This window comes from Cardiocondyla obscurior, linkage group LG04 (assembly GCF_019399895.1).
Source record: "Cardiocondyla obscurior isolate alpha-2009 linkage group LG04, Cobs3.1, whole genome shotgun sequence".
Taxonomy (NCBI): Eukaryota; Metazoa; Arthropoda; class Insecta; order Hymenoptera; family Formicidae; genus Cardiocondyla; species Cardiocondyla obscurior.
In genome coordinates, this window is record NC_091867.1 from 450,511 (window position 1) to 467,241 (window position 16,731).

Consider the following 16,731-nt stretch of genomic DNA (forward strand, 5'->3'; position numbering starts at 1 on the left):
CTGGTAAGCATCTACCATTTTCAAGCATGTCTGCGACTGGTTTTTCCAAATCCTCACTACTGCTAAAATAATTTTCGTTATTTATTAGATGACTAGTACAACCAGAATCTAAGATCCGTACTATTTCTTTTTCATTCCTGACCTCTTTTATAATATCTTTTAATTTTATCATAAAGCTTGCATTTCCTCCGTTCTGTAACACATTAGTTCCTTTCTTCGTTCCATGATGTAATATCCGAACTAAAAGCATTAGATCATTCTATGCAAATTATCTGCGAAAGCGTGGCTTATCGCTTCTGACTGTTGTCGCTTTTTAATTGCAGTCAGTTGTCCGTGGACTGCTCATTAAAGCACATTTTGTAGTAATTAATTAACAAATATACAGGGTGTCTCATACCTTATAACGCACCCTGGAGAAATAGGTAGGTCCAATTATTAGGAACAAGAAAGTTCCATACCATTTTTTAATTTGGGCGTTTATTTACGAGATATCAACAATTATATTCGACCGAGAGCGAGACGATGCGACGACGCATCGTCTCGCTCGCGTAACGTCGGTTACCACGCCTCCCGTATCGCCGTACCGCTCGCTCGCGCGTCGTCGCATCGTCTCGCTCTCGGTCGAATATAATTGTTGATATCTCGTAAATAAACGCCCAAATTAAAAAATGGTATGGGACTTTCTTGTTCCCAATAATTGTACCTACCTATTTCTCCAGAGTGCGTCATAAGGTATGAAACACCCTGTATAATATGTGGCGGTTGGAGCGGCCGACAAGTAAGCGGCACACCAACGCACCACATAGCCAGCAACCCACACGACACAGAAGCAAGCCGGCACACGCGAAAATCCAGAAAGTCTCGAGCTCCGGGTACCGCCAAGTGCTAACCGTGGCCGACAGCCTGCGCACGAATTAAAGGAGCGACGCGGTAGTCAGGAACAATAAAGACTTGTCTATAAGACGGACCGCGCGGACACGGATTATCGCTTGTGATCATTGCAATCAGAGTTTTTTTTATGCTTATCGGTGCTAGCATAGACGCAAGAGAAATAATTAAAAAATGGAGCCGTTACCACGAACACGCCGCAAAAGAAAACGCATGCCGCTTCCGACTACTACTCATACAAACGATTCGGAGGAAGGGATTCTTGGTGCGTCACATAAACTAATCAGACGAGGACGTCGAAAGAACGTCTCGAAACTCACTCCAGCAACAGTCCCCGACAGACCGTCATTGCCGCAAGTAGAAACAGTTAGGACGCCGCAAATAAGAGACGTGCAAGTCTTACCCGCTGCAGCAGCTGCTTGTCGGAATTCTGCGCCAACCGGGACAGAGAAAACTCAACAGGCATACTCTTTTACAGTTTTTCAAGTGGAAACAGACGCTCGGAAATTTTACATCACTGAGTCTTATCAGACTTCCTCGGATATTTCTAGCACCGGGGGATGCAATGATCTGGAGGTACACAAATCCGCGGTGGAGTCCGGCGCTTTTAGCCGCTTTGTCACCGATTCTGCCGACTCCTCCGGCGAGAAGAGAGCAAGAAATCCGGGCTGGATCAGCCACCGCAGACCGGGCAATACAGCACACCCTGATAGTGACAGAGAACGGAACACAAGTAAACTTTATTTAACTGCAGTAATAAATAAAATTAGAAACAAAATTTTTTTTAATTTTATAAACAATTTTGTTAAAAATTTTTTTTTTTTTTAATTCTGTTACTGCAGTTAAATACAGGTGTTTTTACTATGTAACTTTTGTATAAAACATTTTTTATAAGTTGAATAGTTTTTGAGATATATTAAAAAAAGCAAAAAGTCTGTTGCACCAGAGCGGTGCACGAGGTCCGTCTTCCGGGACCGTCGCGATGTCGGTGTTGAGGATTCGAATTAAGATTTTTTTTTTAGTATAAAACTTGTTGGAGTGTTTATTTCTTCCTTCGTGTCGCGTTTGTTATAATTGTCGTGAGTCGAGTTACGAGTCGCTGGCTCGTAACTCACTGACTTGCACGAGCTTCGGAGCTCGTACATTTTATATTATTTACTTATGTATCGTCAGCGAAATTGCAGAAGAAAGTGGCCGAGTGCCCTATTGCCTTCTGCTGATAATACGTGATGTTGCAAATGCTGATGAGACTGCATCGTAGGCTCAGCAGATTCCAACGGTTTTGGAAATCTACTGAGTCTTTGTAAAAATTAACGCACGCGGTGTGACAATCACCTGCGGTGACGCATCGGGTTACAACAAGTCCTTCTATTTATAAGAGATGTTTTCACCCCTATAAAGTAAAATTTAACACAAATAAAAAATAGTTTTGTGTTATGGATGAACTATTCTACATGCACACTGTTGCACCTTTAAGGTGCCGTGGGGTCCGTTCTCCGGAAAGATATGTGTAACACGGGTCAGGAATCGGGTTCGAAATAAAGACCCTGTATTTTATTCACTGTTTTACTTTCTTTTATTTTCCTTCTTGCGAATTACAGCTGGCCACTTCACGCGATTTACTTAATTATGACTTCTATTCACGACTGACTCTCCGGACCGCGGCTGCCCCTATATATGCTCTGCTGTTGCTATGTCAAAAATCATAGCAATCAGCAGAATCGCGGGTGACAACCGCGACTGTCCTCGGAATGTCGCGTCCCGGCCGGAAATGCCGGGTTACCTTGATCGGCGGTATTCTGCCGATCAAGCTAAATGGTCGCGCGCGTGCGACATTCCAACGTTATTCCCGGGCTTCTGTTGCCAAGGGCTCGGGATATAACAACACAAAGTATTAAAAATTTTTTTAATTTTTGGGTTGCCTAACCTTCCTTGTCAGTCGGTTTTATCTTGCAAGGTAACGTTAGCGAGACTCATATCTCTATAGTGAATATCTTAAACGTTATAGAGGAAACATAGCTTTTCCTGCTTTTTTGCATAGATGCGCGTGAGAGGAATTAGAGGATACTAACAACGCATGTTTACAAAAGGACAAAGTCTTGAGAGTAACATAGATAGAATATGTTTATGGCATATATTCAAACCCACAATTCTAATTTTTTTTTACTGTTATACCAACGCTGTGCAAGTTTGTTGTCTACTTCAAGATGTTCTTAATAACAACGACGTATGTTAAAGAAAAATGTTCACATTTTGAATTTTGCATTGTCATATTTCAACTTCTAGGTTACATAAAACAAAGGTGAATACTTTTTTGTTATTAAAATTTTTTTCTAATTTTTCGATGAATCCACTTAGAACTCGATCGCTTCAATCGTTATTGACATCTGATAATTTCAACAGTTGCCAACTTGGATACTTGTATATAATGATACGCGGTGGTCTTGTTGCGCATACACGTGACGCGAGACACTACTGCGTGTTTTGATTAATTTTCAAATACATTTCAAATATAACTTACTGCATCTATTAAATAATCCGCTGGCCAAGTACACGCATAAACTTCCATAAGAGCAGTCACGCATAAAGTCATGTATAGTACCTTGTCGATTATCGTACTTCGCTAAATATTTAATAACATTAAAGTAAACAAAATTTAGAAAATGTCCATATTTACATGTATAATTTTCTTTTAATAAAATTGCTGCTTTATTGCAAAATAATAAATAACATAAATAAATACGTACACTTATAATGGTTAGACCACATGCCAAAATCACCCACGTGCAAATAATTATTATTGACATTAACACTGGGCGAAAAGCAATTATTACTTCTTGAGTGTATCTAAAACAGTTTGATATTTAATGATATTGAAAACCGATGTATGTATTACTGTTAGTAAATTATGCATATTACAATTTTAATAAACTGTGCTTAGCTTTAGCTTTAACATTGTACAGTCGTGGTCAGAAAGGTTGCAACACCTTCCAATTTTAATTATTTTAAGAACGCGCATAAAGAAACAGAATATAAATCGCTACATTCGTTCATGTGCAATACATACCTAGATATGGTCATACCTATCTATTACACATGAACAAATGTAGCGATTTGCATTCTGTTTCTAAATTTGAGTTCTTAACTTCAAATGTTTCAATCTATCTGACCACGACTGTACACTGTCTGATACTGAACTGATGTTCTATTTGTCGCGCATGAGCGAAAAAAACTCGTTTCGTCTATCAATACTGGAACTAAGTTTCTCGGCATTTTTGAAAAGCGCCGAAGGGCGCATTTAATCACATTTCATACTTATGTAAGAGATAAAGCCTTGTACATACTGTAAATAAAATAACAGTGTTTAAGAAACTAACAATTGTCAGATAATTCTCACTTGCGACGTCATTCTATTGTTCTAATACAATAAATAAATAATTTAAAAAATCGAACGGCATTACAAGTGAAAATGGTCTGAAATTTTATGTAAACAAAAAGGAATTATTATCAATAATAATTAATAATAGCGATTGCTTAATTTGTGTATGCGTGTCTCCTTCAAATCAAGTGAGTTTAATGTAAACTTGTGAGTTTTTGTGTAATTGTATTATGCATAAGTCAGCTGAGATCGTAACGGACCCTCCACGTCTGATCGTAAGTCGCCCCTGCCTACCATGTGTATTCGAGTGGTGAGTAGCTACCTAGTTAATTTCATTACTTGGAAAAAAAACTTCGGAGAAAATAAAAAATAAAAAAAATTGGTTTAGAATTAATTTAAGAACATAAGTTTTCATGGAAATTATTACTTGTTCTGAATCTCCCTGTAGATAAACAAGCATGCCAAACGACAAACAGACAACACTATTATGTACAGTCACCGGCAATAATGGCCTGTCGCACTGCGGCGACGGCGGCTCCTGTGCGTGAGGTGGGGTAGTGTGCGTGAGGCCTCACCGCGGATCGCGTACGTGAGGCATGGAACGCCGAAAAGAGCGAGAGGACAGGGGAAAATTTGGTGGGGGGCGTTTTCATGCTCTCGCTCGCGACCCGTGAGTGTGAGAGAGAAAGCATAAGTGAACGCTAAGGAATTATTATAGGCGCACCTTCGCTCTTTCTCTTGCACGCGTTCGTGTTTATACGAGTAGACAAGGATAGAAGTATATCGCAAGAGTACGCTATTAATTCTAGCGTATACTTTAAGACATTTCGCGACTTTTAACAATCGAAATTAAATACTCATGTTACTTATATTTTAAATATATGTATATTTTTACATTACGTATAATTTAATTTTGAGATAATTTTCGTTTTCTATCTTGAGAAAGACAATTTTTTTCTCAAGACAGAAAACGAAAATTATCTCAAAATTAAATTATACGTAATGTAAAAATATATATTTAAAATATAAGTAACATGATGTTTAATTTGATTGTTAAAAGTCGCGAATCTTAAGTATACGCTAGAATAATAGCGTACCTCTTGCGATATACTTATCCTTGTCTACATAAACACGAACGCGAAGAAGAAGCAGTGCGCCTATAATTCCTTAGCGTTCACTTATGCTTCTCTCTCACACTCACGGGTCGCTGGAGAAAGCTGAGAACGCCCCCGCGTCCTCGCTCCTCGGCGTTCCATGCCTCACGTACGCGATCCACGCTCACCACACCTCACCGAGTATTGCCGGTACTATTACTGCCCGTCAATAATAGCATTTGACGGTGTTCGAGTCACTCCGGTCTGCGGCGACGGCGGCATGCGTGCGCTAGCGCGTCAAGCTTCACACAACGAAGCCCGTATGTGCGCCGCAAAGCGTCGAGATCCAAAAAACGTGGAATATCCTTTATTAATATTATAATCTTAAAGAAACATGTTGATTATTAATAAAATTAATATTTTAATTTTAAAAATATATGTCACTGTCTTGAGAAAGACAATTTAATACTTCGCTGTCTTGAAAAAGACAATTTAATACTCCGCTGTCTTCAGAAAGACAATTTAGTATTTTGCTGTCTTTAGAAAGACAATTTAAAATGCTGAAATAATAAAAATATACAATCGTTATATTTGTTGGCCCTGAAAAGGGCCAACTCGTAGGCGAAACTGCGAAACCGCACCGTTCTAATAATCTGTCCAGTAACCGGACCGGTCGGTTACTTGATTGAGACGATTAGGAATCGAATCAATCAAATTTGCGAGGAAGTTTAGTTGAAACCGAAGTCCTTCCCAGATTTCTCTCGCATGATCGACTAATGCTGCTGTCGTCCTATCTCTTCGTGGTTCCCATCGCTAAACCATTTGCGCCTAAACATTCTCTATCAGAATCAAATCTGGCAAACAAGCTGGCCAGTCTATCAAGAGGATCTCCGGATGATTCCGAAACCACGCTTGTGTTTCACGTGACGTGTGAACTGCTGAATTATCCTGCACTAATCGGATAATTAGCATATCCTCTTCCGAGTATATTGCGCGTACTAAAGAAAGCAAAACTTCTTCCAGTATGCGAACATATTCTTCAGAGTTCATTCGTGTAGGAATGTGCACCAATTCTCCCACTGTAGTGCCGGATATCCATCTTTACATCGCACATGAAATTCTTTCACTACGGTGGGTAGACACAACGTGATTCGGATCCAGCCGTTGATCTTTTGGACGCCATACGTGTGATCTGTGATCAGCACACGATACGAAAACCATTTCATCGGTCCATATCGTGGCTTTCCACTCCGCATGGCTCGTCGCTAAATGCTGTAAACTAAACGCGATTCGTTGCTCCTAATGATCAAGAATCAACGGAATTTTATGGGCCGGACAATAACAGTATAACCCGGCTTTGTTTAAACGTTGCCGGGTGGTACTCGCAGAAACTTGAACATTCGCTGCGTTGATCACCTCTTGAACGGATCCAAAGGACGATCCACAACGCGATCAACGATTGCCTCGTCCTCTTCTGCTGCAGTTATACGAGAACGACGATTTAACGAACAATGATCTTGCAAAGCATGATTCCCGCCCTTACTCATTAAACCGTCGTATCCATCGTCGGACAGTTGGTTTAGAACACGGAATATCAGCAGCAATTTCTGCTACCAACTTTCCCGTCTGCCACTGTCTAACAATTCGTCCTCGTATTTCCGAGCATAAGATTCGAGCCATCTCGTTAAATAACTATATCACTTTAAGCACTCAATTACGTTCGCTTTGCTTCACGACACCACGAAAAGTAATATCGTCTAAACAAAATAACAAGCGCAATTTTTTAAACAGTTAAAAAGCGCAAAGCAACACATACATAGGTCCAACGCACGGTTAAGCAAACTTGTGTGAGTGCTGCTTTTTTTTCTTACTCAAGACAGTAGCGTCACATTGCCGTTTTGTCATATAATGTAATAAATTTACTTTTAATTCCTGATTAATCATTTTAATTGTTAATATTATTGATTATGACATCATGATATTTGATGATGTTAATATATTAAGTGGAAAAGTAAAATAAACAACATAAATTCTTGCTATAACATTTTAAGAATATTTAAATTTTAATTCATCAATAGACAACATGTTTTCTTTCTAAATATAATACTAATAAATTATTTTTGCGTCATTAAATTTCAACGCAATGCCGGCGCACCGTATTATTATTAATTGTAAATTGTCATATTCTGAATAAATATTAATGAATAAGTATTACATGTAGTAAAAATAACTTAAACGGGTGCTTGAGGTTCTCCTTCTTATATTAACATATACTGAATTGAGATCCTATTTGCCGCGGATGCGCGAAAAAGTTCGTCCAGTTTTTGACACTGCTTAGTCCACGCAGCGTTCTCTATAAAATATATGCGGGGCTGTTAGGATTATCTGTATTAGGCTCCACTTTTCGTCGCCGAGTGAAAGCAAAAACGTAGATTCAGCCTCGGATGATAATATTGTGATTCACGGATCAACTTGCACGCTCACTTCGGTAATTGTTGGGGCATGCTGTATCGCTTGTTGTGCGGTTGTTATCCCGGTTTGGCAGGATTGCTCTCTTTGCTGTAGAGACGGTGATAACGGCGTGAGTGCATCTAGCAGCTTCAGATTTCACCAGCGATTCGTGTATCTCCAGATACAAATGTTCCTTAGTGCTAAGAATATTCGGAGCGGCCGAATGAGTCTGAGCGGCGTAAAGTTACCTAATGTCATTTTCCACTCTTGTGGTTGAAAGTGTGCGTGGTGAACGGGCTTCTTTAATCCGGTCGGCTTAAGTATCTCCCGACCAGCGGCTGCTGCGGTAAGAATACTTGTACTTCTAAGATCCGTGGTGCGTTCGAAAATGCAGCTTCCAAGAGTAGTGACGGTGGACTGGTTAGTACAAACTTTAGCGTGATTGGTTGGCTGCTCTTGTGGCGCCTTCTTCGGATTCGCTTACGCAGTGTTACTATAGGGCTCTCTTCCGGGCTGGAGTTACTGAGTTGCGGTAGCGACACACAATCGGACTTTACGTCTGTGGGCGGACTTGCAGTGACAGCACCACTAGTTGTTTTGTCGTGCATTTTTTACCGAGAGTACCAACTCAACAGAGTTTGATTTTAAGTTACTCAATTGGATCAGGACCGATAATGCAGCTTCCTTTGATCCGTCTTATATAGGAGTTCTGCACTGTTCTTACTTTCGCGAATTCTGAAAGTCTTTGCGTCGTCTGTTGGCTGCTTGCTATACCCGGTAGCTCTCGGTAACTTTCGCGTTCGATCGTTTCCGTACTTGCCACGTACGTCGGGTTTCTTTTTTGCGTTCGCTGTGTAATCGTCTTTGAGGCGCGTTGGTGCGCCGCGTACTGTCGATCGTGCCGACCGCCACAGGATTAAGTCAAACTTAAATAAAAAAAGTAATTTGTTTTAATTTGAGTTTCTTCTCTGACTCTCACTTCCGCTCTCGACAGATAAAACATTAATAAACGTTTTTTTAAAAGTTAACAACTATTTTTATTTTGTTAAAATTGTAACAATGCCCCCGGCAAGCCAAGCATCGTTCCCGGACAACAACCACCAGACGCCGGCATGACCATCCATCCGACGAGAATCCTAGGAACGCGGGGCGCTCCGGTAAACCGATGAATTAGAATTTGGGCGACAAGTTGTTTGTCGTTTACGCGCTAAGTCCCGCAAAGCAGACTTATCCGAGCGGCCCCGGATTCAGCCGAACGAACACGCAGCGTTCGATACCGACGAACACCACGTCGAGCGCCACGTAACAAGCTACCTCCGGCGTTCGTCTTTTTCGATATAAAAAGGCGAAATCGATCTATCCGCCACCGTTCTCGATCCGTTTGCCTAGACGTGAATATCCGATCCGACCGCTTTCTAGTGCAAGCACACAAACGGGGTAGAGTAAACTCTGCTTCGGTCAAACACTCCTGACACTCGTTCCATTCTACTCTCTTGAGGTAGAAAAGCTAAGTCTGCACGACCAGCTCGTGGGGTGGAGCCCACTTCGTTTACTTCGAGCAATCTCGATCCCGTGTCTGCGGTACTTAATTAATATCTGACATATTATCCTGTCGCACCGTTGTTTATAACCGGGGTGGAGTGATCTCTGTCTCGGCCGAGCACTCTCGGCTACGACAACACCTGGCAAAGTGCTCCGTCCTGCGCTATAATCTCACCGCGATCGAGTCGCGTTTCTGAATTCTCGCGTATTCGGTATCCCGCGTTAGACCACCGCGCTGAACCACGCCTAGACGCATGGCCTGCGTTACGAAACTCGCGCCCGACTATCTCCGCGATCTAGCGAGAGCGGTGTCAATTCGCTCGCCGAAATCATTGTCGCGATTTGCCTACCGAGTTTCGCGTATCGATTATCGTCGTATCGACCCGTCGCAGATCATACCTTGTAACCGCGACCACGTCTAGCGCTATATACTCTGTATTTGATCTTTGTTCTTAATTGACAGCGTCTCTACCACGCGTCCGTCAAGTTATTTAGTGAGTTAATAAACTTTGAGTTAATTTGTTACAAATCACGTCTCGTGCATTCACGGACCTACAATTCTATCGAATCCTGCATTTCCGGCGAGCACACCGGACATCCGTCGCCTGCCCGATATTCGAAACTCAAGAAATACGGTCGTTTCAAAATAAATAAATAAAGACATTATCATAAAACTTTTGTATACAATATTTTTAATATTTTGAATAATTTTCGAGATATATCAAGAAAAATAAAAAATTATTTTATATTTAAAGGGTAGTTTCATCTTGTAAACCATTTCTGGGTAGCCACAAATTATTTCAAAAGTCATATATTGATATAAATTTCTACATATGTACAAAGTTTCATCAAAAACTAAATTTTTTATTTTACGATGTTTTCTTGTGAGACAGAAGAAAATAAACACGGGTTTTAATTCATGGGGCAATGAGCGGGGCGTGGGGACGGGGGAAGGATCTACAGCAAGAGGAGCGCAGGGAGAGGGAATCTCACAGGCGTAGAGACGAACGAGTCACTTCCCTCTTTTTCTCTTATGTCTCTACGCCAGTAAAATTTTCCCTCCCTGTGCTCCTCTTGCTGTAGATCCTTTCCCCCTTTCCCGCGCCCCGCTCATTGCTTCGAAAATTAAAACTCACGTGTCAGCAAAAAAAAAAAATCTAACGCACCGCTCATCTTTATGCACCGACCATCTTTACGCACTTTTTTTATTCACCGCCGCATCACACGCATTGCCCCGAAAACAGATAAAAAATTGGAATATTGATAAATATGAAATACATATTTTTATAAAAATTTACTCACCAATTAATTTGGCAGCTTTCTGTTGATGGATAGTAGGTCGTCGTCAATGAAGGCGAAACGCCTAATGTGGCCACACAAATGAAGACTTGTCGACGATGTAGGCCCCGTCGTCGCCAACTCTTGGGGTCCTGTCGATCACCACCTCGTCGATTTTCTTTCGCACGTAATCGTGCAAACGATTGCCCTGATAAACGTCTAGCAACGCTATATTGTTCTTCTTATGCGCCGTTATGTATTTCTATATTAAATATATTATTAATCTTTGCGGGCGGCCCTGCTGAATTAATGCATCAGCATTCTTATTGTCTCTATATGAGTAGGGATTATCTCCCTGCTCGCGCATCTTCTTTTGTTCACCAGTGTACTGGCGATCTAGCACGAAGTCGGATCGTACACTCCGCTGCCAATTAAAATAATAATAAATACCAATATAGTCTTTTACCGAATCTTTTATTTGTGTGATTCCACTCGCCCTTTTCAAGTAAATACACAACATGCGCGTTGCACCACACGCCGCCCGTACTAAATGCGTTTTTCGCGCCTATTTCACAATTAAGAATATGATGGATAACTGAATTACATTTATCCATCTCGCGACACGTTTCGTTCACGGCTGGCAGCTACGAGCTCGTCGCATAATCGCGATGCATAAAAAATGCTTATGCGAAAAGAATGCATTTTTTTCAATGCACATTTGATGGTGAGACTACACTTGGGTGACGAGACCATATACCGAGAAATTAAAATGCAAACTTGCAAACGTAGCAAGATCAGGAAATGGCGGAAATCTTATTTCATTAAAAAACAGCGGCGCATACATTTGGCAAAGATAATAAAAATTTTTAATATCACTCTTATTACATATTCTATATACACTGCTCAAAAGTGATATAGCATAGAAAAATTCTATGCAAAAATTGTCAAACTTTGACCGACGGTAACTCCGCGAAAAATTATCGTAAAATTATGATTTTTTTTTAAATGAAAGCTTGGAATCTCTACTTTAAGATGCTGTAGTTGGATTTTAATTTTGATTTATTTTTAGTACTGTAACATCTCAAAATGTGAGAACATGTTTTAAGCATTAAAAATTACAAAGTTTAACGGAACGTACGGACTTGCTACATTTTTTGGGATAGATTCTGTTTGCAAAAACAAAATCTAAACCTTTCTCTTTAATTTAAAAAAAAAAAAGGTTGTTGCGATTTTTTTTCGCAAAGATACAGCATTTTAAAGTAACCCTTGCATTTTGGCATATATCGCCGGCATTAGCATTACCCGATGTGCACCACGGGGAAGTTGCCGGTCGGATTTTGCACATCATATAGCCCTGAAAAGAGCCGTTTTTGAATGTGTGCGCGCGCGCGCGCGCGCGCGCGCGCGCGTGTGTGTGTGTGTGTGTGTGTAAATTTTAATAATATGTATTTTCTTTGCGTTGTTGGATCACTGCTTGTAATTGGTTTCTCATATTAATACAGGCCCTAATTTCTTTTTATGAAATGTCATTTCAGATTTGAATTAAAGTTTCTGATAAATCTTCAAGATCGACAGGTTGACTTGTTAAATTTCGCAACCTACGACCCATTATGTCCCATACATGTTCTATGGGGTTCAAATCTGGACTAACTGCAGGATGTGGAAGCAGTCTAATTGAATTTTTCGCTATAAAGTCGCGGGTAATGCGTGCGGTATGCGGTCGTGCGTTATCTTGCATAAGAATAAAATTTTTTCCTATTCGACGACTCATTGGTAACACATATGGTCGCAAAATTTCTTCTACATATCGTACTGCTGTCATTCCTGGTGCTGATAGGACAACAAGTTTAGTACGATGATTCCAAGTGATTCCTCCCCATACCATTATGGAGCCGCCGTTGAATCCTCTTACAGGAGCGACTCACGCTCTGTCATACCGCTGTCCCCGACGACGCCAAACTCAAATTCGTTCATCAGAACCGAATAACGAAAATCGTGATTCGTCGGTGAAGAGCACATTTTGCCATTGCCGCACTGTCCAATAAACATAAGTTCGCCCATATTCTAAGCAAGCACGTCGATGCTGAACATTTAACATCGGTACACGGCAGCGATTACGAGATTTTTGACCTGCCTCATGCAAACGGTTTCTCACCGTCTGATCACTAATGTGACGATCTGGTATGACGGCTTTTGCAATTTGTCGAGCTGTGGTTGTTGGATTCCTGATAGTAAAATTGACAATAGCGCGATCTTCTCGTACGGTCGTAATGCGTTCTCGACCTTGTCTTTGTTTTGGTAGCAAATTTCCCGTTTCTTGATATCGACGCCAAATGCGAGAAACTATTGAATGATTTATACCAAGTTGTCTTGCAGTGTACAATTGAGAGAAACCTTCTCTCATAAGCGCAATAATTTGCGCACGCTTCACTTGACATAGTGGCCGCATTTTGTAAATTATTCACTAAACACTACGTTCTCGGGACAGTACAACTCGAAAATGAATGGAAAATGCTTCTAAATGTAAAAAAAAACACTGATTTGACTTCAATCAAGTGCCAATTCAGGACAGACTTCACACCGTCCGAAGTTTGGAAATTTTTCAAAGAAAACCTGTCGATCTTGAAGATTTATCAGAAACTCTAATTCAAATCTGGAATGACATTCCACAAGAAGAAATTAGAGCCTGTATTAATATGAGAAACCGATTACAAGCAGTGATCCAACAACGCGGAGGAAATACATATTATTAAAATTTACACACACACACACACGCACACGCGCGCGCGCGCGCGCGCGCGCGCACACATTCAAAAACGGCTCTTTTCAGAGCCATATGATGTGCAAAATCCGACCGGCAACCTCCCCGTGGTGCACATCGGGTAATGCTAATGCCGGCGGTATATGCCAAAATGCAAGGGTTACTTTAAAATGCTGTATCTTTGCGAAAAAAAATCGCAGCAATCTTTATTTTTTTTTTTTAATTAAAGAGAAAGGTTTAGATTTTATGTTTTTGCAAACAGAATCTATCCCAAAAAATGTAGCAAGTCCGTACGTTCCGTTAAACTTTGTAATTTTTAATGCATAAAACATGTTCTCACATTTTGAGATGTTACAGTACTAAAAATAAATCAAAATTAAAATCCAACTACAGCATCTTAAAGTAGAGATTCCAAGCTTTTATTTAAAAAAAAATCATAATTTTACGATAATTTTTCGCGGAGTTACCGTCGGTCAAAGTTTGACAATTTTTGCATAGAATTTTTCTATGCTATATCACTTTTGAGCAGTATATTTACTATCACACAAAGGTAAAATATAATTTTAACACTATATTTTTATGAGAAAAGAAGAATGTGGACTTAAAAATACATGTGATAAATGTGGATTATTTTTAATAATTTTTGTGTAGTCATTACATAATAATGCATAAAAAATTAAAAAATTTTATTTATTATTAAAAGTATATCGTGTTACCTACGTTGAAGCATATAAAGAAATGCAAATTATGCATTCGCTGGAAAAAATATAACACCGACGATCGTAATAAGATCTTCAATAAGGTGGATACAAATTGTGCAATATTGAATGTATAAAAGAAAGAATGTGAGATCTGATGTTATTCACATTGAAGCATGTTAAAAGATTTGAATTTAGTAATTAATCATGTCACCGCCGCGGGGGCAGCACCTCGTGGCCGATCGCCGGCGACGGATCGATATCGATCCGTCGTTCAATAATTGCCTTCGATTCTCGAAGGCGTTGCCGGCTCGAGGCTTATCAGTGTTCGTCTAGCTGTGCCAAGCATCACCTCGTGTGCAACAACGTGCAGTGTGCTTCTCTCACAATTCTTACTCATCGTGTTACTCATCGTGCTACTCATCGTTCAACTCATCGCCTTGTCTCCAGTACAACTCATCCAGATCATCTTCGCCGTGTGCAACACGCCAAGAATCTTCTGGAAGACATCACCCTGCAGCACGAGGCGTGTTGAACTTCGTGCTCAGTAGCTCATCAGATCTCGCAGCGTGTGATCTCACGATTAATATAATTGTGACTCATTGTTTAAACTTAGTGCGAGCTCTCAAGAACATTTAAACAGACAGATATCAATTTAAGGACTAACTCAAGCATGAAACTCATTGTTAAATTCTGTGCGGATCTCATCTACCGGCCACGTGCTCAACGCGTGTCTCCGCGTAACTCGCATATTCGAAGGACTTACACCCGCCTTTTTGCGTTAATTAAACCGGCCACGACCGAGTATCATCCCCGCGGCGTTATTTGAAAATTCTCATCATTGTAATTACTCACTTTTATACAAAGCATATAAAAGAAATGTCAATTATGCATTTGCTACAAAATATAATACCGACAATTGTAATAAGATCTTCAATGAGGTGGAAATAAATTAAAAATGAAACTTTTGCGATCTCAATAAGATTGAAAGTGTAAATTGAAACCATAGATGCCATTCATATTATACAATTGAAATTGCTTAAGAGGTTCTTGACCAGAACTGTGTTAGATCATCAATAAGGTGGAACCACGTTTTTTCCAAGAATTAAAATAAAACAATGCAACTTATGCAATAATGAATGTATAAAAGAGAGGATGTGAATTCTGAATATATTCAGTGAAGCATCATTTTTTTTAAAAGCAAGTTTTTACACAATAAAAAAAATGTTCTGTAATGACCGTGTTGAAAATTATATCTTCATAGAATATCCAGCCATTGGGGTAAGCAATATTACATAAAATTACAAATTATTAAATGGTAAAAATAGAAAAATATATTTTTTAATTTTACAGCGCATATATGTGAGTAGTGAGCCCATGCACGATGTTGAAGTAACATTTTTAATGAAGTTGCAAATATCTCATACACAATCTGCAAGTTATTTTTAATCATGTAAATAATAACCAATGTATTTTAATAAAAGTCTTGTATTTATGTATTTGTATTTTTTCAGAATTGGATTGACCCCGATAATATCAAAATCAGGGATTTTGTTAATATTCGGCAAATACAAGAGCAGCGGAGAGCGCGGCAAAACGATACTAACTACATACTAACAATTATCGATGTGCTGAGGAAGCACGCATGGGCAATGCCATTGAAGACGAAGAGCGGTATCGAAGTTGCCATGGTGATTGCAAAGATACAAAGATTGAGATAATGTAAGATGTCCAAATAATCTTCAAACTGACAAGAGTAAAGAATTTTACAATGAAAATGTGCAGAATTTGTTGAAGAAATATGGTATTAATCACTATTCCATATACTTCATAATGAAAGCGTCAGTTGTCGAGCGGTTTAACCGAACGCTTAAAAATGATATGTGGAAAATGTTTACGCTCAATGAAAATTATAAATGGATCGATTCACTGCAACAGCTTGTTTTGGATTATAACATGCAAAGACATCGAACTATCGGCATGCGACCTGTCGACGTTATTCCAGAAAACGCAAGCAAACTCTTGGCAACGGTGTACAGCCGTATAAAGATCACAGCTCCAGCGCGATTTAAGGTGGATGATTTGGTACGCATAAGCAAGTTCAAAACATTATTTGAAAAAGGTTATACACTGAATTGGACTACCGAAGTGTTTAAAATTGTGAAAGTGCAGACAACTAATCCCGCAACGTATCTGCTAGAGGATTCTTAAGGAAATCGCATCACTGGAGGATTCTATGAATATGAATTACTCAAAGTAAAAAATCGCGACGTATACCTCGTCGAAAAAGTGCTGCGAAAACGTGGAAATGAAGTTTATGTAAAATGGTTAGGATTTGATAATTCATACAATTCATGGATACACAAGAATGTTTTATAAAAATTTTTATTTAAATAAAATTAATGAAAACATGAAGTATTTATTTACATATTTTACAATGGTATTTTATAATGTCTCCGTGGTAAAGTTTCTATGAAACCTGGAACAATATATCGCTTATCATCATATGGACTTAGAGCAGTTTTCTCCTCACGTATAGTATACACTTTATGCAGCTTGGATCGTATACACGTCTGCTGATGAGTTATTTCTATTTCCTCATGCAAGCATCGCGTGTAATTGTCAAACGTTATCTTCTTC

The 16,731-nt window shown here is 39.5% G+C and overlaps 1 protein-coding gene across 1 annotated transcript; it reads right to left on the reverse strand.

Annotated features, from left to right (window-relative positions):
* Positions 1 to 12,540: 12,540 nt before the first annotated feature.
* Positions 12,541 to 13,081, reverse strand: LOC139101972 (paired box pox-meso protein-like). Its single transcript, XM_070655521.1, has 2 exons — positions 12,788 to 13,081; positions 12,541 to 12,696 (listed from the first exon to the last, which is right to left on the reverse strand). The coding sequence occupies exons 1-2, from the start codon at positions 13,079 to 13,081 to the stop codon at positions 12,541 to 12,543; spliced, it is 450 nt and encodes a 149-aa protein (XP_070511622.1).
* Positions 13,082 to 16,731: the final 3,650 nt, after the last annotated feature.